The sequence below is a fragment of the Doryrhamphus excisus genome, chromosome 22 (assembly GCF_030265055.1).
Source record: "Doryrhamphus excisus isolate RoL2022-K1 chromosome 22, RoL_Dexc_1.0, whole genome shotgun sequence".
Taxonomy (NCBI): Eukaryota; Metazoa; Chordata; class Actinopteri; order Syngnathiformes; family Syngnathidae; genus Doryrhamphus; species Doryrhamphus excisus.
The window spans coordinates 9,909,730-9,935,302 of NC_080487.1; the positions used below are offsets into that span (position 1 = coordinate 9,909,730).

Sequence of the window (25,573 nt, forward strand, 5' to 3'; positions counted from 1 at the left end):
TGATTGTGAAAGTACCAGATGGAGGGGTAGGATTTAATAAGCTTTGCTTCTTCCTACTCCTTTTGGACATGTGGAATTGTGAACTGATTGTGATGCATTCAATTGTAATCTGATGCATGTTAAACCATTACCATAGCTCAATGCAGATCCACGTATTGTTGCACCCATTTTGTGTGTGTGTAATAAAACAGTTTTATGTTGTAGCAATCATTTGCTTTCTCAGGACCTAATATGCATGTTATGGAAATTGTGAGGAATTAATTTTGGGGAAGTCAAATGTGTTTAAGAAGTGTAAAATAAGCCAATACCACACTGGAATTAGATGTAAAAATATATTATTTATGCTATTCAAAATAAAACTTAAACATGGTCACGCAGATTTAACACTAAGTTGTCCCTTTTTGCCACCAGGGCAAAGTGCATTTTAATAAATAGTCTCCATCAATTCATTTAATGCTAAAAACAGGTTCACTGAGTAGGACACTGGTAGTTCTTAACCCAGGTCAGATCCTCCAGAGTCCCCCAGTGCAGGTAAACGATGCCACAAATAACCATGACATGCATTATCTGGTGGCTGTTCCCCCAGTTGTCAAACAGACCTGGACTGAAGCGTTCGGGTATCTGGATTACATTGACTAGACCCCCCAGGACAGCTAGAGTGTCCATGATGACAAAGAGCCTCAGAGAGTTGGGGCTGCCCACTCCACTGCCGTAGACCCGGAACAGGAAGAGGCTGAAACGGAACAGGACCTGCCACACGAAGGCCCGCAGACGCAGGATATTTGTGCGGGCGGTGGTGGCGCAGTAGATGCTGTAGGCTGACAGGAAGACGTAGGTCAACATGGCGACCTGCCGTACGGTCGGGAAGCAGAGGAGCGTGATGTGGATGATTGGAAGAGCACCTAATGATAAAAACAGTTTCATAATTGGCTGGGAGAAATCACATGATCCATCATATTTGAGGTCCATTAAGATTAACCAAGATTAACCCCCCCCCACTTACCTAAACTGTTCACCAAGCAGACCCCAAACATGTCCAGCGACAGCAAGGCGTCATACACGTGCTCCCCACCCACATGATTCATGAACACGTGGTACACCACAGAACCCACAGTGGGACTTAAGCAGGCCAGGTAGTGGACCACACCAATCCAGATACTGTCAACATCTCTCCATGGGATGCTGAAGGGTAGCAGTACCAGGAAGAGGAAGAAGGGGATACCTGGAGAAGTTCAGAAGATTGGTGATCATTTGTTTGGATTGCATTGGAACCAAGACGGCACACATGAGTTAATACCCTTTTCATTCCTTGTAGTAAGAGTGTTAGAACTAATTAACTTAAGGGATGGTGAGGGAGAAAATGGTAATGGTTTTATTTCATTTGAACATGCATCAGATTACAATTGAATGCATCACATAATCAGTTCACAGTTCCACATGTCCAAAAGGAGTAGGAAGAAGCAAAGCTTATTAAATCCTACCCCTCCATCTGGTACTTTTACAATCAGTAACTGTTACATTTGTTCACTTTCTGCTTTCCTAATAGTTTTTTAAATTTTGGAATTTTTTAAAATGTATTTTTGTCACATATTTAAGTACGAGGTGACTTATCTTTACTAAAAGTTGTTAGTATTAAGTCATTACCAAAGTACTCGCGCTCGAAGGTTCAATTTACAATCAGTAACTGTTATATTTGTTCACTTCCTGCTTTCCTAATATAGTTTGTTTTTTTGTTTTTTATTTTTTGATTAAAAAAAATTGTTTTTATTTAAAATTATTTTTATTTTGAATTTTTATTTTTTAATTTTTAGTCACGTATCGAAGTACGAGGTGATTGTTGTAATTTTTTTTAATTTTTATTTTTAAATTTTACAATTTGTCACATACCGAAGTACGAGGTGACTTATCTTTACTAAAAGTTGTTAGTATTAAGTCATTACCAAAGTACTCACACTCGAGGGTTCAATTTACAATCAGTAACTGTTTTGTTATTTGTTCACTTCCTGCTTTCCTAATATAGTTTTAGTTTTTGTTTTTTTTTATTTTTAATTAAAAAAATTTAATTGATTTAATTGTTTGTATTTAAAATTTTATTATTTATTATTATTATTATTATTATATATTATTATTTATTATTATTTTAAATGTTTTATTTTAAATTTTTATTTTAATTTTTTTTAAATTTTTAGTCGCGTACCAAAGTACGAGGTGATATTGAAGATGAACTATATCAGCAAGTTGAAGTATTTGTGATTTTAGAAATGAGTTAGTATGTTCTCTGTAGGCGGTATTATGAATTATCCTTACTAATAGAGCATGAAAACGATGCATTCAGGGGCTTACAAATGTTGGGATGCTTGGTACCTTAACATTACTTGCTGCAACCCAGAAAAGCAAATGGATTGCTAAAACTGAGCACTCTTTAAAAAACACATTAAATTGCATCCCCTATTTTTGCTGATTGTGTAGTTAGATGTTAGATGTAGAAATTTCTCCAAATTAGCATTGCATTATAAAACATGAAGCCACTCAGTCAGCTGATAAAGACCCAATTAACAGCAGGATATTTCCAGGACAGGGATTCCCAGGGAGGATTACGGCTAATACCCCATATCCTCATTACACAGCTCTATCAAGTCAGCTTTCAAAATGGCCACAAGTGAGAGTACAAGCGGGCATGTGCAGCAAGTTGGGAAAGAAAAAAAAAATGTATGCATGTTTACAAAGAAAAAGTTCCTTACCATGAGTGTAGATGTTTCCCAGTTCATTGTGCATGTAAAACAGGCTCTGGAGACACTCCTGAGCAGTGGACATCGGACGGTAGCCCGTCAGGACATATTTGTTAAACTGAAGATGCGACGGGGTTTTGGTCAAGTCCAACAACCTCGGCCCTTTGCTAATCATCCTAAAAAAATAATAGTGGCCGAGTTCAACATCCTAAGAAAGGCCACAGAGTACCACAGTGAGGCGGGCGGAGACCTCCGCAACCGTCAGCCATCCCTCCCCAGGTAACTGCCGCAGGAAACAAGCAACCTGTAGCTCAACTGGTTGAGTGGCATGCTTGCAGTCCGACCAATCAGCACGCCCTTCTTACTCTTAAGGATAAAGCTGCGGTAATCCTGGAAAACTGCCATGCGCACTACCGCATCCGACTGGCGTCTTAGCAAATAAATCCATCACACCGTCTCAAATTGTATTATAACTGATGTGTGTGTTTCAGAATGGAGTTGCAGTGTGACTTTAGTCCATCAAATGCGGTACATTAGCGTGCTTTCCACCAGTAGGCATTTTCCTATGCAAAACAAGTTGCACATTAGTAGTTTTTTTTATATTTATATTATATTTATTAATATTTTATTTTATGTATTAATATTTTATTTTATTTATCAATTTTATTTTATTTATTTATATTTTATTTTATTATTTTACACTTTAGCTACTTTTATTATTATTATTTATTTACTTTAAACAGTGCTATACATGGAGCAGTGGAGATGCCATTTTCCCTCAGGGAATCCCAAAGGGATTAATATTAATATTAAGTATTCTGTCTGTCTGACAAAGGTATAATTCAAATTATACTTTGTACGGCATCAGAACTTTAATTTGAGAAAACTAAAAAAAAATGCATGTAACAAATTACAGCAATTCAATTACTTTATAACAAAGTAATATCTATACTTGTAATTGTAAAAAGTTGTAACAAAGGATAAAAATTGTTCAGTTTTTGTTATGAATTATATTTTTGTATGAATGCAGTTTGTCTTAAGGTCAAACATGTATTCAAAATAAATAAAAATGTATGGTTTCAACCACGTCATAAAATTTAATTTGAGAAAAACATACATTTAGGTGGAACAAATTACAGTAATTTTAAAAAGTTGATTCAAAATATTTTTTTCAGTGTAGACATGTATATGTAAGTGCAGGATAGGCTTTCTTATATTCTTTTACACTATCTACTTTTATTATTATTATTATTTATTTACTTTAAACAGTGCGATACATGGAGCCGTGGAGATGCCAATTTCCCTGAGGGAATCCCAAAAGCATTAATATTAATATTAAGTATTCTGTCTGTCTGACAAAGGTATAATTAAAATTATACTTTGTACAGCATCAGAAATTTAATTTGAGAAAACTTAAAAAATGCATGGAACAAATTACAGCAATTCAATTAGTTTAACAAAGTAAAATCTATACTTATGTAATAGTAAAAATTGTTTTTTCCAAAATGAAAAATTGAGTTGTAACCAAGGATAAAAGTTGTTTAGTCTTTGTTATGAATTATATTTTTACTTTGTATGAATGCAGTTTTTGTCATAAGGTAAAAAATATATTCAAAATGAATAAAAATGTATGGTTTCAACCACATAAAATTTAATGAGAAAAAATTAATTTAGGTGTAACAAATTACAGTATTTTTTTTAAGTTGATCCAAAATATTTTTTTTCAGTGTAGACATGTATATGTAAGTGCAGGATAGACTGAAGTTACAGGGTGCATTAAACTGTATACAGCCCTCAGTCCAAAATTTTAATGATCGCTGTTTTGTGGTCAACTAGGGCCTATTTGTCCATAAAAATGCATATTAAGCAAATGCGTCTTGACCTAAATTTAGCATACAAATGTTCCAAATGAAATAAACTAAACACTAGGTGACTATCGCCAACGACAGCAGTTTATTTTATAATATTTTATCTCACAACAATACAGTAAGTCATCATAACACGTCATTTATTGAAACGCAAGCACAAGTCTTAAATTGCTTGCATCTAATATATTTGGTAATTAAAAAAGGACTATAGGGGTGTTATTTCATGTATGGGGGCTCTAATGGTAAAGATCTTATTCAGGAAGTCAGATGTTTCCTATGTTCCTACTGTGAAAATATTCAGTTTAAACTACTTTGCAGGAATTAATTTACTGCGGTCGGCTGCGGAACCAACTAACAGCGATAAACAAGGGATTACTGTACATATAATACAAACATGAAATGTCTAAAACGTTAAAAGACTGATGGGGATTAGATTCAATATACAACAAAGTGATGAAAACATACAATGACAGAGGAAGGAGTCATTAACCTGTGTGGAACAGAAAAAAAAAAAAAGTACAACGATGAGCAAAATCATAAATTTGTATGTCTCGTGTGCCTCGTGTGTTCTTACCCTTGTAGCCACTGTTCCCAAAGAAGCCATTCAAATCGTGATTAGCATTTTTGGACCCTGAAGACAAAAGTAAATAAGTTATGGAAAAGATGGTTATTTTCCTAGGATTCGTAAAGTAGCAAAATGTACACTCGACTGACAAGCATTTGCCTATGTTTTTGTAGACGATGCATGCATTAGTCACATAATACAGAATTATAAAGTATGTGGAATCAAACTACGGAATGGATTGAGTAAGACCCTCAAACAATGCACAACGATGAGCCAATTCAAGAAACAATACAAGCAGTTGATGTTTGCTAAATACAAGGATGAAGAGTCTTGAACCAGTCATGATGTGCTATATATATATCACTATATTGACACTTACTATGGTACCCATTATGTCATTGGATGCTCATATCACCTCGTACAAATAAAAAAAATATTTTTGTTTTTAAATAAATAAAAATTAATAAAACAGGCTCTGGAGACACTCCTGAGCAGTGGACATCGGACGGTAGCCCGTCAGGACATATTTGTTAAACTGAAGATGCGACAGGGTTTTGGTCAAGTCCAACAACCTTGGCCCTTTGCGAACCATCAAAAAAAAAAAAAAAAAAAAACATAAAATAAAATTAGGAAAGCAGGAAGTGAATCAGTAACTGATACATTTGTTCACTTCCTGCTTTCCTAATAGAGTTTTAATTAAATTTTATTTTTATTTCATTTTTTAAATTTTATTTTATTTTTTATTTATTCTATTTTTAATTGTATTTATTTTAAATTTTATTTTATTTGTATAATTTATTTTATTTTTATATTTTATATGCATATATATATTTTTTCAATAAAAAATAAAAATTACAAAAAATTACAAAATTACAACAATCACCTCATACTTTGGTACGTGACTAAAAATTTAAAAAATAAAAATTTTAAATAAAAAATTAAACATTTAAAATTTTAAATAAAAAAATCTATTAATTTTTTTTTAATTAAAAATAAACAAAAAAACAAACTATTAGGAAAGCAGGAAGTGAACAAATGTTAGTTACTGATTGTAAATTGAACCCTCGAGCGTGAGTACTTTGGTAATGACTTAATACTAACAACTTTTAGTAAAGATAAGTCACCTTGTACTTCGGTAAGTGACAAATATATTTAAAAATAAAATACAATTAGGAAAGCAGGAAGTGAACAAATGTAACAGTTAGTGATTGTAAAAGTACCAGATGGAGGGGTAGGATTTAATAAGCTTTGCTTCTTCCTACTCCTTTTGGACATGTGGAACTGTGAACTGATTATGGGATGCATTCAATTGTAATCTGATGCATGTTCAAATGAAATAAAACCATTACCATAAAGATTTTGTGTATTCTTCCATTCAATGGGATGTTGAAGTCGGGGTTCTTGTAAATCCAGTACATAATGATGTGCCTAGGTGAATACACTCGACCCCTCCCTTTTAATTAGCCACGTACACCATTATGTGTGCAACTACTAATACTTGCCTTGAGGGTGAAAATGCAGTTTGAGGTGCTGCTGGATGTGGATCTGACGTGGCAGCTGCTCCGCTTCATCCGGCTGCTCCGACTCCCGTGCCTGATTGTGTCCGGCGCCTGTGGAATCATAAATGAGGCCGCCGGCGCCCGTGAGATCGGAGGAAAGGTCATCTGTTCCACCAGGCGTGAGAGAAGAGTCCACGGCGGAACTGGGAGTGGGCGCCGCAGGTAGTGAGACAACTTTGGAGAGAAAAGGGAAGCAAGTTTGTTTCTCATTACTACATCACTTCCTTGTTGTGGTTTTGGAATGGTAATGGTTTTATTTCATTTGAACATGCATCAGATTACAATTGAATGCATCACATAATCAGTTCACAGTTCCACATGTCCAAAAGGAGTAGGAAGAAGCAAAGCTTATTAAATCCTACCCCTCCATCTGGTACTTTTACAATCAGTAACTGTTACATTTGTTCACTTCCTGCTTTCCTAATATAGTTTAAGGTTTTTTTTGTTTTTGTCCCGAAACCAAGCAGACCGAACTATAGCATTGCTGCTATGAATGATAATAAAAACTGTTGTAAATTCCCTCTTTCCCTCATAATGTAATGTTTAGTCCAGGCACTGTTCAGGGCAGACTTGGGTTTGCACCAGACAACTTGAGGGGCAACTAAGCGGTCCTCGGTAGGACCACAGCTAGCCATTCAGTACGTCAGAAGGTCAGCTCTCGTACTGTATATGTAATGGTAATGGTTTAATTTCATTTGAACATGCATCGGATTACAATTGAATGCATCCCATAATCAGTTCACAGTTCCACATGTCCAAAAGGAGTAGGAAGAAGCAAAGCTTATTAAATCCTACCCCTCCATCTGGTACTGTTACATTTGTTCACTTCCTGCTTTCCTAATATAAGTCAAGTTTTTTTTTTCATTTTTGTATTTAAAAATTATTATAAATAAAAATGTATGTATTTTATTAATTTTTATTATTTTTTAAAATAATTTTTATTTTTATTATTTATTTATTTTTTATCACGCACCAAAGTACGAGGTGATATGAGCATCCAATGACATAATGGTACCATAGTAAGTGTCAATATAGTGATATATATATAGCACATCATGACTGGTTTTACCTTCAGGCTGCAGTTTGCTTCCACTTATGTAGCCCACATTTTCTGGAATTAAACCATGAAAGCATTACCCCACTACACTGAGCAAAAAAAAAAAAAAAAGTTGGTCACCTACCAAATTTATTATTTGCCAACCCCTCGCCTTCGCCTGCTCGTGACAACGTTGGAACACCTTCCACTGAGAGGAGTTCAATAAACCAGAATCAGTAATAAGGAAAAAAATAATACGGAATAAATAAATAAAATAAAAAAATAATAATTTTAAGTTAAATACATGATGTACTGCATAGTACCTGTTTTGCTTTCAGACGCCGATTCAAGAGCCTGGCTCAGGGGGGCTCCTTGGTTATCTGTTAAAAAAAAATGTAAAATTTATGTAGAAATAAATCACGATAAATCATAGAAATTGAAACACACCGTATTTCTCAGCAGGCTTTCCTTCCACGCCAAGTCCAACACCTTGTGGCACATAGGAACCATCACTGCCATCTTGGTAAACACAAATAAGTTAAGTTAGAGTACTCAAAGACGCTTTACGAGAAACCCAACCCTAGTACGTATGTTTTACTGAGGTGTTGAAAATCTTTCATAGCCAATTTGATGATAATGCTAGCATAGCTTTTAGAAAAAAATATTACCCAACCCTAGTATGTATGTTTTACTGAGGTGTTGAAAATCTTTCCTAGCTAGTTTGATGATAATGCTAGCATAGCTTTTAGAAAAAAATATCACCCAACCCTAGTATGTATGTTTTACTGAGGTGTTGAAAATCATTCTTAGCTAGTTTGATAATGCTAGCATAGCTTTTAGGAAAAATATCACCCAACCATAGTACGCATGTTTTACTGAGGTGTTGAAAATCTTTCCTAGCTAGTTTGATGATAATGCTAGCATAGCTTTTGGAAAAAATATTACCCAACCCTAGTACGTATGTTTTACTGTTATGTGACCAATGATGATATCTGATATAATCCATATCAGGTGTCCTGGTTGGCGGATCTTACCGTAATTCACACTTGGTGCAAATCCAAGAGGTCCTGACTGATATGTTGAGCCAACTGGACCTGAATGAAACCGTAAGACAACTCAGAATGTTTTTACATTCACACAGTCGAGGTTTAGTTACCATAATTGCCAGTGCTGGGAGACTTGACCTGAGGCCCAAATCTGACTGGCTGAGCTTCATGGGGCATTCTTCCATAACCTGCATAAATAATAGCCCCCCGGGACAAAAATTACATTAAAATTATTATGTATGTCAACACAAAAAACAAACACTTACCATACTTGCCAGCCATTTTTCCATTAGTGCTAAAACCAAGGAGGTTGGGAAAGCCGCCATATCCTGAGCAAAACAGACGTTCAATACCATCCCACTTATGTATATTGTCTAGCTGGTGCGTCACTGACCATATTGTCCTGCTGCTGGAAGCCCACCCATACCGGCACCACCTACAATTACAGAAAATATGGATTTTCCTGTTTATGTCCTCATACTTTGATGTAAATAGTTACCTTATGCTTCGTTGTAGCATAGATTGATGAACAAAAGCACATTTGGTATTCATTTTCAGACCAACTAAGGGAAATGGGATCATTTCCCAGCACTTTGCCGCAGCAGTTGTTGGGAATGCAATCACAGGATCACATCACAGGGCACAACTTAAAAAGGAAAACTGCACTTTTTTTTTAAACCATCCACAATCCTTATGCATATTTCCCTTTTCTGTACATAAAAAAAAAAAATATACCACCGGGGTGGATCTCACCCTGTTTTACAGGGTGTTTTCCTCTCACATTCCAAAAACATGAATGTGAGTGTGAATGGTTGTTTGTCTATATGTGCCCTGTGATTGGCTGGCCACCAGTCCGGGGTGTACCCCGCCTCTCGCCCGAAGACAGCTGGGATAGGCTCCATCACGCACTGCGACCCTCGTGAGGATAAGCGGTAGAAAATGAATGAATGAATGAGCGAGCTCCTAGCAGTTTTGTGTTAGTTTAGCGATTTCTGAGTGTCAGTGAATGCGACATGTGCCTAAACAGTGTGTGTGTATTCACTTCAATGTTCCCAACCGATGGACACAAGGCAACTGCGCAAAACCTTGAGGACGGTAACATAAATAGCAATAAGGAGTGAATAAATGTAAAAAATAAGCCTGGGCTGCAAGGCAAACGAGTGGTTAGCACGCAGGCCTCACAGTGGGGAGACCCGAGTTCAATTCCGCCCTCTGCCATCTCTGTGTGGAGTTTGCATGTTCTCCCCGTGCATGTGTAGGATTTTCTCCGGTTTCCTCCCCACATTCCAAAAACATGCTAGGTTAATAGGCGACTCCAAATTGTCCATAGGTATGAATGTGAGTGTGAATGGTTGTTTGTCTATATGTGCCCTGTGATTGGCTGGCCACCAGTCCAGGGTGTACCCCGCCTCTCGCCCGAAGACAGCTGGGATAGGCTCCAGCCCCGCAACCCGCGTGAGGACAAGCGGTAGAAAATGAATGAATCTGGAGACTTCTAGGAAAGCCAATCCCCCCCCAAAAAAGTACAGTTTTCCTTCAAGGTACACCTGAGAGAATACAAGAGCTTATAGGTGTCAATCTGAGCATTATTTCTACCAAAAAAAAAAAAGTACCATGTTTTCCAGCCTTTACATCAGCAGCAGGCCCATAGATGTCATAGCCTGCATGACAAAAAGACAAATGTTTCAGGACCAAAAATAAATACAGTATAGTGAAAATTTAAGACCGTCAAACATACCATAATTTCCTACCAAGGGGTTGCTACCAAACTGCAGTCCACCAATGCCTGATCAGGACGACACAAAAGATGGAAGACCTGATTTTTTATTGATCGCACGTGTGAGGGAGAGAGAAAAAAAGTGCAACCAAACTCACCATACTTGGCGTTTGCTTTCTCTGTACCCATCCCAGTCTGACCACCATAAGGTAAGCCATCCATTCCTGACAATATAGAGGATGGGAAATGTAATATAAAAAAATATTCATTATACATAATGCACAACGATGAGCCAATTCAAGAAACAATACAAGCAGTTGTTTGCTAAATATACATATAACAAGGATGAAGAGTCTTGAACCAGTCATGATGTGCGCTATAATATAATATATATATATATATATATATATATATATATATACTTACTATGGTACCCATTATGTCATTGTATGGTCATATCACCTCGTACTTCGGTATGTGACAAAATATTAAAAAACAAAGAAAATTGAAAAAACAAAAACCTTAAACTATATTGGGAAAGTAATTAAATAAATAAATACAAAATTAAAAAACAATAAAAAAAAAACCTTAAACGATATTAGGAAAGCAGGAAGTGAACAAACATAACAATTACTGATTGTAAAAGTACCAGATGGAGGGGTAGGATTTAATAAGCTTTGCTTCTTCCTACTCCTTTTGGACATGTGGAACTGTGAACTGATTATGTGATGCATTCAATTGTAATCTGATGCATGTTCAAATGAAATAAAACCATTACCATTACATACCATGAATGAGGCCTTGCTTTCCATTAGCACCAAGACCAGCTGATTGTGGCTGTGGATGACTCGCTCCTTAAGTATTACAAAAATAAAATACATAAAACACACGTCTCCATATGCTCCATGTTCAAATTTAACCCCATAATAAAATCTTACCATCTAGTCCAGCTGTGGCACCAGCGTAAGGAACCTGCATGCCACCACCTACAGGGGGGGGGAAAAAAAAAAAAAAAAGTGGAACACCCAAAAATTCCAGTTCTGTGCCAAACTTAATTGCTCACTCAGTGAGGTCTTAACTTGCCGTTTTGCCATACCTGATTTTGCATCTGCTGTAGGAACACCTTGGCCAAGACCTGGAGACGTTCCAACATTTTTGTATTAAGTTGTGGACTCCTGTAGATGAGCTACACAGGATAACACGCACGGAACGCTTTCTAGATCTTCCAGAATTGAAGCACCAGCTGTATTTCCTTGGATTTCCAAAACTTTGTTTTCATTTATTCCACCCACAACCTGTCTCTTGCTGCCCACTCCGCTGTAACTGGTCACACTACGAAGCGCTCCTGATGACTTTGGACTACTGCCGAACCTCATTTTTTATCTTATCAGTATAGGAGTTCATGAGCTGCTAGCTGAAGAACCTTGACTTACCATGTATGAACTCTGCGTTCAATCTTGACGTTAAATAAATCAAGACAAATTAAAAAGGTCGTTAAGAGGATCATTATGTTGCTTACTAGCATAGCTGGGCTGTACACCAGCACCATATGCCTTCGGAAAGCCTGCAAAATAAACAGCAACCACCTCAGTGAGGTACAACCATGTTCACATAAAAAGATAAGCACTTAAACCTACCTGCTTTGGAATTGACACCATCACTATAACCTGCATTTCCTGTAAATACAATAGGGCTCATTATTAACATGTGCATTACCTGTATAGTATATAGTGGTGTATGGGTGAATGCTCACCTGCGTAAGAGTTTCCTTCTCCATAGCCAGTTCCACCAAGGTAAGCTCCTTGTCTGTAACCTGATGGTATTAACAATTGTTTTTAGGGTCTGTGTGGACAAATGTCATTTTCACGCACACGCCCCCTCGAGTAGTGGGTGCGAAAATGACGTCATCTGTCCTCAAGGAGCCGCATGGACGTTGTGGAAAGCATAAGCAGGCTTTACAGTAAGCCTGTACTTTATAGGAGTGCAATCTATTTGCATTGAAGATACAAATACATATTCTACAGAGGGGTCACAAACTGAACAGTGAATTTTGTGCATTGTTGCACCCCTGATACTTTAGTGTACGTGTCAGTTGGAAAATAATTACCAGCGCCATATCCATTTCTAGGACCAGTATAGCCTCCTGCGCCATAACCTTTAAATACATAGCAAATTAAATACGCAGCATTTGTAATTTGCAAAGACTGAGCAGTAGACTTGGTTGACTTACCATTGGGATTAGCACCAAATCTGTTTGCAACACCAGCTCCTGCTCCCAAACCTGAGAGCAAACATTTGAGATGAGAACCCAAGAATAAAAAAATTTTTTTTAAAGTGTTTGTAGAATTCATACCTTTGGTGTGCGAGCCTGCTGATGCTCCAGCCCCTGCATTATAGCCTTAAATTGGGGGGGAGGGATATTACAATTAAAAATCAGACATACGTAAATGGTAATTAAAAATTTCATCTATACTCATATGCCAACATTTTAGTATGGTCACATGGTAATGATTAAATATTTGTATTTTACCTGGTCTAGGTATTTTCATCCATTGCCCACCTGCACCTCCGGGGCCACAGTCTAGAACATAGAGGCATTTATAATATTGCATATTATCTGACTGACCATATTCTAAAGCAGTGATTCCCAACCATTGTACTGTGGAACCAGCTACGAGACCCGAGTTTAATCCCTGGGTACTCCGGTTTCCTCCCACATTCCAAAAACATGCTAGGTTAATTGGAGACTCCAAATTGTCCATAGGTATGAATGTGAGTGTGAATGGTTGTTTGTCTATATGTGCCCTGTGATTGGCTGGCCACCAGTCCAGGGTGTACCCCGCCTCTCGCCCAAAGACAGCTAGGATAGGCTCCAGCACCCCCCAGCGACCCTCGTGAGGAAAAGCGGTAGAAAATGAATGATCTGTGGACTCCTATAGAGCAGCTACACACAACCAACAGAAAACTTTCAAGAGCTTCCAGAATCTGCATCTATTCCAGCTGTATTTCTTTGGATTTGGGTCAGTTGGGTACATCTCAGCTGCTTTTTGTGCTGGATGGAAAGTCTGTCAGAAAAGTAAACCATTCCTTTTTCACTCATGTTCCTCTTTATAAAGCATTTTTTTCTGGCTGGCGACCAGTCCAGGGTGTACCCCGCCTCTCGCCAAAGACAGCTGGGATAGGCTCCAGCACCCCCGCGAACCGCGTGAGGAAAAGTGGTAGAAAATGAATGAATGTACTGTAGAACACTCTTCCATGAGAAAACCTGGGGTGCTGCTGGAACTTATCCAATTTCACTTCATCATTTTAATGCATCCTAGTTAATCTAGCTACCATTTACATAAATTAAAAAGGGACAATTTGGATTTTTTTGACATCCCATCATTAGTGTAGTGCATCGACAGTGACTTACCAGGTTTGGTTGCTTTGGCTCCTTGCCCCTTAGCGTTTAAAACTCCTCCATTCTCTAAAATTGAGAGGAATAATAAATTAGAGCTTCAATAGTCCAACATTGCATTTATACAACATGGTAAATATGTTTTACTATGGAAACACTTGAGTTGCACTCCATGCACACCGAGGTGAAGATCCAAACAAATGAAAGTGTATTAACATATGGTATTGGACGTTAAATGCAACAAATACCACACAAGTGAACATACCAACATGCACTACAGCACATCTATTAAGGATCTATTTTGTTTACCAATTGACCCAATTTCCCCTGAAGGGACACCTTTCAACCCGAGCTTGTCAGGTCTTGCCTCAGGCTCCAGATTCTTGACTTCCTCTTCCAGGAGTGTGTGAACTGGTGTTCCTTCAGGAAAAAGCAATGTTCTCAGAACTTGTAGCTGGAACAGCACACCCCCTTGACAGTTGTTGCCAACCTAAACATAGGATCTGTCTCTGCACGTTTTTGTTCAGGCATCAAACCTAGAGACCATTCAACATTGGAGCAGATTTGGAGCTTTGTGCTTCCCAACTTGATGAGTGGCATAGAGCCTAGTGGGGTGCATGTAAATCCGGGGTACACCAGTTGTGATAATGGAATGCCTGAATAAAAATAATAAAACTGTGCCTAAAATTCAAAATGTGCCTGAACACGTCACGGCGGAAGGACAACAGAGCAGAAAGGAGACAGCATGGAGTTGTTCATTGCCGTGTCCGTTATATGGAAAAAAAAAATTTTCATTTACAGTATATTTCCAATCCAATCAAAATGTGACAAAGCAAAACACAAATTTTATCCGGAATTATTTTTAAATTCAATTCTGTTTCATATTTTAAGATGAAAAAAGTTTAATGATTAAGTGTGCAGGAGCAGGAAGTACATGGCTTCAAGCCAAATAACTGAAACTGTACACGATTGTAAAAAAAATAGTTAAAATTTTTAATCAGAATTGCTTACATTAATGTATTTTTTAAAATCGTCTTATAACATTAAAAATTAAAACATAAAATATTTTATAACGAACTCTTACCTCAAGTCAAATTTCAGGTGTGCGCACGCGTCCACTCACTGCTTTTCTGATATAGTGCAACGATGATGAGGAGTTAGCTTACTCGTGCAGTTTAGCCCCCAAAAACATGGCAAAGGACTTACATTTTCCACAGTGATTGGGAGGAAGAATTTTTCTTTGCGTATTTTGAAGAAAAATGATATATATATAGCATATCATGACTGGTTCAAGACTCTTCATCCTTGTATTTAGCAAACATCAACTGCTTGTATTGTTTCTTGAATTGGCTCATCGTTGTGCATTGTTTGAGGGTCTTACTCAATCCATTCCATAGTTTGATTCCACATACTGAAATGCTATGGCTTTTTAACGTAGTCCTAGCATAGAAGTGTTTCAAATGTACTTCTTCCCTGAGATCATATTTCTCCTCTCTTGTAGAGAAGTATTGGATGACATTTTTAGCTAATTGGTTATTTTTAGCCTTATGCCTTATTTTAGCCGTTTGAAGATGAACTATATCAGCAAGTTGAAGTATTTGTGATTTTAGAAATAAGGAGTTAGTATGTTCTCTGTAGGCGGCAGAGTTTTACTTTGTTCAATATTGAAATATTTCTGGCCACCTTATGTTGTATATATGGAGGTACACGATTGTAAAAAAAAAAAGTTAGTGAACCATTTGCATGGAGGGATATACTGTAGTGCAGCGGTGATGAGTTAGCTTACTTTTGCAGTTCAGCCCCCCAAAACATGGCAGAAAAGCGAAAAAGGACTTACATTTTCCACAGTGATTGGGAGGAAGAATTTTTTGAAAATGTGTCTTATTTGCGGGGCGACTGTTGCAATACCAAAGCGGCACAATGTGGAGAGACACTTGAAAACTTGTCACGAAAGCTTCAATGCGAGCTACCCACTCGGCAGCGCATTAAGGACGGAAAAGGCCCGTTTGTTAAAGGCAGCTTTGGACAAACAAAGGACTTTTTTTTCACTAGGCAGGTGGAAAAAAAAAATCACAGAAAGTGGTATGTGAGCACATAAATGTTTCTTGTTAAAAAATATGTTTGTTACCATTATTGTGGAAAATAATTAACATTGGTATGTGAGCAGTCGCTTCACATAGTGTTACTACAGTAAACCTCGGATATATCGGATTCAATTGTTCCCACTGGTTTTGTCCGATATAAGCGAAATCCGTTATATGCGTATACCGGAAAATATCCGTTTTACGCATATATCGGATTTATATCCGGTATATGCGTAAATCGGATTTTATCCGTTATAAAAAGGCACTTCCTTGACTATGTTTCCAATGTACCTGGACGCGCAGGCAACGCTGCAAACGCTGCAAATGACGTCGTATAGCGGCCTGTCACGATTCGGCGAATCGGAGCGCCACAATGCGGCCATCCGATATATGCGAGGGAAATTTAATGGAAATGCATTGGAACGGGACTGGAGATTTTGTCCGAAATAGGCGAAATCCGTTATAAAAAATCCGATATATGCAATGAATTTTTATTGGAAATGCATTACAGAAAAATCGGTTCTTTTTTATCTGTCCGTTGTGAGCGAATTTCCGATTTACTGTACTACTATTCCTTTTGTTCTGATTACTAAAAATTGATGCAGTGCAGTTTTGTCATTTTGGAAGTTCACCGCAAACGGGTCATGTAGTCCTCCATAGCCCTCGGCCTCAAAAAGGTTGGTGACCCCTGCTGTAGATGCCCCCCTTTTAGAATCAGCAACCAGGAAGTAGACTGAGGTACGTACCTTGAGGAAGTGCTGCAGGCGTCTCTCCTGCCAGGACGTAACCCCCTGTTGGTGCGCCAGCTTTCAGGCGCTTGTCTTGCGGACCAAGGAACGCTGATCCAGGAGCGGGTTCCCCTTCTAGCTTCGACTCTCTGTGCTGAGGGAACACGGGCACCTGCTCTGGAATACCCTGAGGCAACGGCTGCTTGTAGCTTTTCCCTTGCGGCACTGGTGAGGGCAATCTTCGGTACTGGTCTTGGGTCACCAGAACGAGGCCGCCACTTGTGGGCGCAGGCCCAGGAAGCATATCGCCACCTATGATCGGTCGTTGAGGGGTACCCTCCTGTGATGCTGAGCTTGGTTGCTGGGGTGACAGAACATCCCCTTTCAGACCTTCTCCATTTGGAGCCTTTCCATACGGCATCTGGCCATAACCTGAGAACCAAACAATATTATTTTATGTACAGTCTGGATACAGGAGACGGCATGCATGCACACTTACCAGAGTTAGCTGCTTTAGCTAATTGTGTGCCAGAACCACCGTAGCCTGGAATATAATGGAGCCAAATTCAGATTTAGTCCAGTTTCGATATTACAAGAGCACAAAAAAAATAAAGAATCCAACCTTGTCCAGGTGAAACAGCTCCAACTCCTTTGGTGTGCTGAGGCATTGAGCCTGCACCAAGTCCTCCATATCCTACATAGTGGTTTATATTGATTAGAATGTGTACATAAAACAATGTGGTACATCCTTTATGAATATAGATATATAGAAATGCACCATTGAGTTTACTTCCAGATCCTCCAAGTGCTGCAGCATTTCCGAATCTAGAGCCTGTCAAAAGCATAGATGTTATCACCGCACTGCGTATTTACAGGCGTATATAACCGGGGGTACCATTGGGTTTGGATCCATATCCTTTAACGCCACCAGCACCAGCTCCAAAGCCTTGAATCAAAAATAAACATTTGTTTAGGTGCATGGTTATGCAGCGACAATATTGGAGATAAAATATATAATCCAGTACCATTGGGGGTGCCTCCATAGCCATGAGGAACAGCTCCATTTCCATAACCTTAAAATAGTCCCAAAGATTGCATTTACTGGTAAATTGTGACTACTACATGATGTATTAGTACCTCCTCTGTTTGCAGCATATCCTAGAAAACAGACAATGACAGCATGTTACTCATAGTAACACTCATGACATTAGGTACACCAGCACAATTTAATGGCTTACCACTTGGGGAACCACGTTGTCCGTTGTGCACATCTCCTGCAGCGCCGTATCCTAAAGATTTAATTCGGTGTCAGACAGTTGATTTATAGCTTAATAGTGGTGCGTTTTTTTTTTTAGGGCCAACCTTGTTTGGGTCCTTTCATACCACCATTTCCATACCGAGGTCCCAGACCCATACGAGCACTGCCGTGACCACTGTTGTAACCTTAAGATACAATGTAATGGTAATGGTTTAATTTCATTTGAACATGCATCAGATTACAATTGAATGCATCCCATAATCAGTTCACAGTTCCACATGTCCAAAAGGAGTAGGAAGAAGCAAAGCTTATTAAATCCTACCCCTCCATCTGGTACTTTTACAATCAGTAACTGTTACATTTGTTCACTTCCTGCTTTCCTAATATAGTTTAAGGTTTTTTTTTCTTAATTTTTTTTAATTTTTTGTCACGTACCGAAGTACGAGGTGATATGAGCATCCAATGCCATAATGGGTACCATAGTAAGTGTCAATATAGTGATATATATATATAGCACATCATGACTGGTTCAAGACTCTTCATCCTTGTATTTAGCAAACATCAACTGCTTGTATTGTTTCTTGAATTGGTTCATCGTTGTGCATTGTTTGAGGGTCTTACTCAATCCATTCCATAGTTTGATTCCACATACTGAAATGCTATGGCTTTTTAACGTAGTCCTAGCATAGAAGTGTTTCAAATGTACTTCTTCCCTGAGATCATATTTCTCCTCTCTTGTAGAGAAGTATTGGATGACATTTTTAGCTAATTGCTTATTTTTAGCCTTATGCATTATTTTAGCTGTTTGAAGATGAACTATATCAGCAAGTTGAAGTATTTGTGATTTTAGAAATAAGGAGTTAGTATGTTCTCTGTAGGCGGCATTATGAATTATCCTTACTGACCTTTTTTGCAGTACATTTAGCGAGTGAAGATTGCTTTTATAGTTATTAGCCCATATTTCCACACAATAAGTAAGATATGGTAGATCCAGAGAGCAATAAAGAGTGTGGAGTGATTTCTGATTGAGAACAAATTTTGCTTTGTTCAATATTGATATATTTCTGGCCACCTTATGTTGTATATATGAGGTTTCCCGTTCATATTTCATCTATTTCATCTATTGAAATGTATTTTCATTCACCCTTTCAATGTCCACACCGTCTATTTGTATTTGCTGGTGCGTGTCCTTTCTGCTGTTACCTGTTACAATGTAGTCTAAGTCATTGCAGCATCAAAGGCCAATGATTGCCCCACATAACGATATTTGCATGCGTTGGAAGAGCGAATAAAGACACGATTCCAGATGTATTAGCGTATTAGGTAAAGTGTCAATTTACCCTTGCCCTGGTTCCTTGCCAACTGAGGCACGCCCTGACCTTGGGAGGCTCCCATCCCTGCACCAAGACCTTGTTTTTGTCAAACAAATGCACACATAAAACCAAGTTAGTTTTGAATTGCGTTTACCCAACAAGAGTGTGGTTCAATTTACCTGCTCCATAGTATGGTCGACTATATCCTTTAAGTCTACTTCCAAGGCTCCCCATGACTGTAAAATATGATGGAAAAGATTAAAAAAAAAAGGAACTGCATTAGCACATATGGGAATACACAGGTCACAAGTTGGCTTTTGTCGTGATTACCATTGTTTCCAGCTCCATTCAGTACACCGTTTGGTGCTCCGTGTCCTAGCAAAAAGGAGAATTTGGAAGTGTTAATTCCAACTGCGGCGGCACGGTGGTCTAGGGGTTAGCGCACAGACCTCACAGCTAGGAGACCAGGGTTCAATTCCACCCTCGGCCATCTCTGTGTGGAGTTTGCATGTTCTCCCCGTGCATGCGTGGGTTTTCTCCGGGTACTCCGGTTTCCTCCCACATTCCAAAAACATGCTAGGTTAATTGGTGACTCCAAATTGTCCATAGGTATGAATGTGAGTGTGAATGGTTGTTTGTCTATATGTGCCCTGTGATTGGCTGGCGACCAGTCTAGGGTGTACCCCGCCTTACGCCTGAAGACAGCTGGGATAGGCTCCAGCACCCCCCGCGACCCTCGTGAGGAAAAGCGGTAGAAAATGAATGAATGAATGAATTCCAACTGCATGGTTGTAATTCTGTTTACTATCATGGTTCAGGTCTTCATTGTTTCAATTCAGTGATATCTCCATTGTTACCCTTAGCCATCATTGACATTTAACTGATGCAGTCCTGTTTGTCACTGTTGTTGTTTGTACTGTCTTCTCCCCACTCCGCCCCCCACCCAGTTTCTCCTCCTCTTGTTTGTGTTTCTTCTTGCTCCGCTCCAAATGCACTTAAATACATCAAACAGCAGATAAAATTTCATAGTACAGGGAAGTTGTAGCTTATACCTTTCCTGAGAGAGCTAATCTGTTTAGCATGTAAGGGCATTTAGATCAAAAATATTATCTGCCCCAATAGCTGGACGGGACCCCCCCAAAAAAAGTGTTCAATGTTGTCATATTGTAATTGTACAAATTGTACATATTGTATTGTAATTATTGTTTTGCAGCATAAAAAATCATCCATCTATTTAAATGGATGGTAAAAATGTTGATCCCTCAAAAAGATGTCCATTCAGCAAGTCTTTTGGCCTATGTCTAAACAACTACCTTAGAGCGCACTTGGGAATATGATGGGTCGTTTTACATATTTGAAAATAATGTAAAAAAATTTAAATAAATAAAAAAAAGAAAATAATGTTAAAATGTCTGCAACAACCAACTATAGAATCACATTATTTGTACACAGCGTTGGATCATTTTTCTTTCATCTAAAATGCAGTATATCATATACTCAGAAGACAACATCAGTAGTCACTCACCATTTGGTTTAGCTCCATTTCCACCAAGAGCACCGGCACCATAACCTAAAAATAAAACATTATGTTTATTACCTGGCTGTGAAATATCCCCACACAACAATAACTGCATAAAACCTGTAAATATACCATTCAATGGGCCTTTGTTTGCATTGCGGTTGGTTCCAGCAGCAGCACCTCCGTAACCTGTGTAAAGACACCAAGCGTTCAATGACTACTAGTAGAGTAATCATATGGGGGAAAAAAAAGTGTTATATTGCCTTTGTTCCCATGTCCACCAAAGGCACCAGCATGAGCTCCATAGCCTGCAATGCAAATATGTTCAATTAAAGACTATACAAATGTTTGATGAATGAGAATCATACCATTACCTTTCAAAAAAAAAAAAAAAAGTAAAATGTCCTATTTCTATACAGTATTTTAAAAAAGTATCAAAAAGTTATGTTTTTTTTTTTTTAATTTAAATTAAAAAAAAATGTCCCAAGTGGTTATTTTAGCCCATTATAGAAAACCATACTTAAACCAATGCAGATAGGTTCAATTAAAGACTATACAAATGTTTGATGAATGAGAATCATACAATTACCTTTCAAAAAAAAAAATTAAAGTAAAATGTCCTATTTCTATACAGTATTTTAAAAAAGTATCAAAAAGTTATGTTTTAAAAAAAAAATTAAATAAAAAAAAAAATGGCCCAAGTGGTTATTTTAGCCCATTATAGAAAACCATACTTAAACCAATGCAGATAGGTTCAATTAAAGACTATACAAATGTTTATGATGAATGAGAATCATACCGTTACCTTTCAAAAAAATAAAAACTTACAAGTAAAATGTCCTATTTCTATACAGTACTTGCTACATCATATGTAAAATAAAACTAGTTTGTCATCACACCAAATTGAATGTCAATATATACATCACCGGCTGAATATTAAGCAATAGGCACTCATGCATAATGGAACAAGATACAAGAGATGGAAAAACCTTTTAAAAAAAAATAAAGTAAAATGTCCTATTTCTATACAGTACTTTAAAAAAAACTACCAAAAAGTTATTTAAAAAAAATTCAAATGTAAAAAAATGGCCCAAGTGGTTATTTTAGCCCATTAAAGAAAACCATACTTAAACCAATGCAAATATGTTCAATTAAAGACTATACAAATGTTTACGATGAATGAGAATCATACCGTTTCCTTTCATTGGCTGTTGATTGGTTGGGCCAGCTTGACTGCCATATCCTGCAACAAATGTATTCAAGTTTCACTACAATAAATCCACAACTTGTAGGAACTGATTTATACCAGAAGTCGGACATGGTACCATTATATTTAGCGCCATTTCCATTAGGTAAAGCTGCTGGATTTCCTCCTATAAAAAATTAAAATAATCAGTGAAAGCTTGAATAATTTTTTCTAAATATCTACCTTTAGGTCTCTCACCTGAACCCCTCACGGCGCCATTTGGTGGTGCATAGCCTTAAAAATAAGATAGGAATTTGTAGAGGATAAATATTTTTATGTTAATATGCAAAATTATAGCCAGTGACCAATTTCCACTTTTAGTCCCTAAGGGCAGGTGATAAAATAAGCATAAAACCATATACAGTATTGACAGTAGAGACCTTTATTTCCTGCTCCATTGGCCATTCCGGCAGCTGCTCCATAGCCTTCAGTGTAAAAAAAAATAAAATAAATTAATTATGGGCAATACCACTTAAATGACATATTGACTCACCAACTCCTTTATTGGGGTATACACCGTATACATTATGTGCGCCCATTGGTGACCCTACACCTTAGAAACAAGAGTGATGCATGTCTGGTGTTGAATAAAAAAAATAAAATTGTGACAGTTAATCTTAAACCTTTAGATGGCATCAGCATTCTTCTAACCCCTCCGCCATTGTGAGGTCTCCTTCCTGAAATGACGCCATTATAGCTTTAAATAAAACAATGTGCTTTCTATCTGATGTGCACAGATGGTGACTGACCGTTAAAATGCGGTGCTTGGCCGTTGGCGCCTCCTGATACTCCAGCTCCATAACCTTCAACACATTACATATTATTATTATTATTTTAAACAATGCATTAGTTGGAAGCACAGAATTGGAAAGATGGCGTACAAAAGATATATGCAAAATAGACCATTGCCGTGTCGCGGTACTTTGGGCCATAGATTAAAATTCCGTGTTGAACCAAGGATGGTCAATGGAGTGACTGTGTACAAGCAGTAAATCCCATTCTTTGGCGTCTTCACAGTACCATGTTAAATTTAGACGCCTGCTGCCACCCAAGCTCCACTGCCTTTGATTTCTCCCGTATATGCAGCCTGACCGCATGGGAGGGGGGGGGGGACAGAATATATGGCTCATGGACAACACTGGGGCGGTTGCTAAGATTTCAGGTTAACAGGATCGTTTGAAATTTGACAGGCATACCAGAGCATTCGAAAAGACATTTATCTCATCCTGTCTGTTGGCACCTGCAACGAGGGTGCACCACTCGTGCACGCTACAAGTGTGCTTGAATGAATGACTGAATGAAGCGCACAGGAACTGATCCTTTTTGACAGAATGTCAACATGTAAAAAAAAAAAACAAAAAAAAAAAATTCAGAAGCAAGGGTTTGGAGCGCTAACTGCCATGGACGGGTTCGAACCCGTCGCCACTCATGGAAATACAGTACAATGATGAATGTAAATCAGTAGATCATTAAAATTTACATACAAAAAATACCTACATCATATGTAAAATAAGAAACTAGTTTGTCATCACACCAAATTGAATGTCAGTACATACATCATCAGCTGAATATTAAGCAATAGGCACTCATGTATAATGTAACAAGATACAAGAGATGGAATAAAACATTTAAAAAAAACTTACAAGTAAAATGTCCTATTTCTATACAGTACTTGCTACATTCATTCATTTTCTACCGCTTTTTCCTCACGAGGGTCGCGGGGGGTGCTGGAGCCTATCCCCCCCCGTTTTTGGGCGAGAGGCGGGGTACACCCTGGACTGGTGGTCAGCCAATCACAGGGCAAATATAGACAAACAACCATTCACACTCACATTCATACCTATGGACAATTTGGAGTCACCAATTAACCTAGCATGTTTTTGGAATGTGGGAGGAAACCGGAGTCCCCGGAGAAAACCCACGCATGCACGGGGAGAACATGCAAACTCCACACAGAGATGGCCGAGGGTGGAATTGAACCCTGTTCTCCTAGCTGTGAGGTCTGCGCGCGCCAAATTGAATGTCAATACATCATCAGCTGAATATTAAGCAATAGGCACTCATGTATAATGTAACAAGATACGAGATGGAAAAACCTTTTAAAAAATAAATAAAACTTAAAGTAAAATGTCCTATTTCTATACTGTACTTAAAAAAAAGTATCAAAAAGTTGTTTTAAAAAAAAATTAAAAATGGCCCAAGTGGTTATTTTAGCCCATTATAGAAAACCATAAAACCATACTTAAACCACATGCATCAATAAAATCAGAACCACGAGATTTTCCACCCTTCAAACTAGAAAAAATTCAAAATTAAATTTTCCACAAAAGCGGGGGAATTTCCAGGTATTTCAAATGAATGCACTTTGAGTTCACTCCGTGCTTGTTCAAAAAACAACTCAAAACCCACCTGTTTAAATCCGTTTTTTAATGTCTAACTTTTTATCTTAACTTTTTTTAGCTCTGAATGTATGAATATTGTATTTTAATGCATCTTTTACTCTGTTTTTACTCTATTTTTATTTATTTTTCTCTACTGTAGTGTCTCTGAGTACTCTGAAAAGCGCTATACAAATAAAAATTATTAAAAACATTTGAAGATTTTGACATCTACTTGTATAGAGTTCCTTACACCAAGCCATTTTAAGTCACAATAGACCCACCGGTCATACTGACCACAATTCAAACATGAGATCCAAGTATATATGTTAGGTGATATTAGTTTAATTTTTTTGTACTCACCCCCAGTGCGCACACATTGCACCAACCACAAGATCAGCACACTCTGAAACAGCAAGCGTCCCTCCATGACGGACCTGAAAAAAATAATTTACAAAAAAAAAAAAAAAAAGGATGAAGAGTTGATGAAGTGGCCAACATCGCCTGATGGTGAGGGTCTCTTATACACTCCGGCTGCAGGTGTCCGTCCCTCCCTCCGTCCAGTCTTCCACCCATCACCCACTTAATCCACAACGGAGTTGTAAACACACAGACAAACATACACACAAAGTGACTAATTGGGCAATTAAAGCACATTAACACTGGAGAGAAAGTTGGTGAAGCAAAGAGAGAATGTTTGGGCAGCTCTTAAGCATCTTTTCTGTAAAAGGTTTGATGAATTGAACATCAGACATGACATCACTGGAGTGTCCAGTAAAAACCAATGACCCACGGAAACCATGATCCGAGTTTCCATGCACTTACAACAACTAGGTAACTTCCATGTTTTAAAAAAGCTAAAAAGGAACTTCAAAAAAGGGAAAAAGAAAAAAAGGACAGATCTCACCTTTAACTTAGATTCCTCACTCAAAGTCCAAATCCTCCTCTTATGAGGTCAAGGAGAGGTTAACGTCTCACCTCCAGGTCCACCCAGACCTCTCACATACTTGGCTTCTGCACACCCAGCTTGTGCAACTTCCCATCACTTGGTACATCAATTAAAGAGCTTCATTAACATGTTCATAGTTAGTCATTTTGGTACATTAACTCAATCAAGAATCATATTTTAA

At 37.9% G+C, this 25,573-nt stretch overlaps 2 protein-coding genes across 2 annotated transcripts; both read right to left on the bottom strand.

The window, feature by feature from the left end:
- Nucleotides 1-318: 318 nt before the first annotated feature.
- paqr4b (progestin and adipoQ receptor family member IVb) lies at nucleotides 319-3,034 on the bottom strand. Its single transcript, XM_058061769.1, has 3 exons — nucleotides 2,742-3,034; nucleotides 1,004-1,222; nucleotides 319-902 (listed from the first exon to the last, which is right to left on the bottom strand). Exons 1-3 carry the CDS (start codon nucleotides 2,902-2,904, stop codon nucleotides 469-471), a joined length of 816 nt encoding a protein of 271 aa, XP_057917752.1. The 5' UTR covers nucleotides 2,905-3,034; the 3' UTR covers nucleotides 319-468.
- Nucleotides 3,035-4,659: 1,625 nt separating this feature from the next.
- Nucleotides 4,660-25,220, bottom strand: cmn (calymmin). Its single transcript, XM_058062660.1, has 48 exons — nucleotides 24,807-25,220; nucleotides 22,815-22,868; nucleotides 22,689-22,742; nucleotides 22,559-22,618; nucleotides 22,446-22,490; nucleotides 22,264-22,299; nucleotides 22,145-22,192; nucleotides 22,012-22,062; nucleotides 21,083-21,127; nucleotides 20,952-21,008; nucleotides 20,826-20,870; nucleotides 19,631-19,675; nucleotides 19,480-19,536; nucleotides 19,328-19,396; nucleotides 18,092-18,172; nucleotides 17,968-18,018; nucleotides 17,867-17,887; nucleotides 17,755-17,802; nucleotides 17,625-17,675; nucleotides 17,508-17,561; nucleotides 17,352-17,423; nucleotides 17,229-17,273; nucleotides 16,748-17,161; nucleotides 13,933-13,986; nucleotides 13,051-13,101; nucleotides 12,874-12,918; nucleotides 12,751-12,801; nucleotides 12,628-12,675; nucleotides 12,274-12,333; nucleotides 12,158-12,196; nucleotides 12,040-12,084; nucleotides 11,617-11,655; nucleotides 11,459-11,506; nucleotides 11,309-11,374; nucleotides 10,679-10,744; nucleotides 10,542-10,589; nucleotides 10,417-10,464; nucleotides 9,198-9,239; nucleotides 9,070-9,132; nucleotides 8,914-8,991; nucleotides 8,792-8,851; nucleotides 8,205-8,276; nucleotides 8,081-8,137; nucleotides 7,903-7,965; nucleotides 7,791-7,832; nucleotides 6,665-6,895; nucleotides 5,172-5,228; nucleotides 4,660-5,087 (listed from the first exon to the last, which is right to left on the bottom strand). The coding sequence occupies exons 1-48, from the start codon at nucleotides 24,871-24,873 to the stop codon at nucleotides 5,083-5,085; spliced, it is 3,048 nt and encodes a 1,015-aa protein (XP_057918643.1). The 5' UTR covers nucleotides 24,874-25,220; the 3' UTR covers nucleotides 4,660-5,082.
- Between the last annotated feature and the right edge of the window lie 353 nt (nucleotides 25,221-25,573).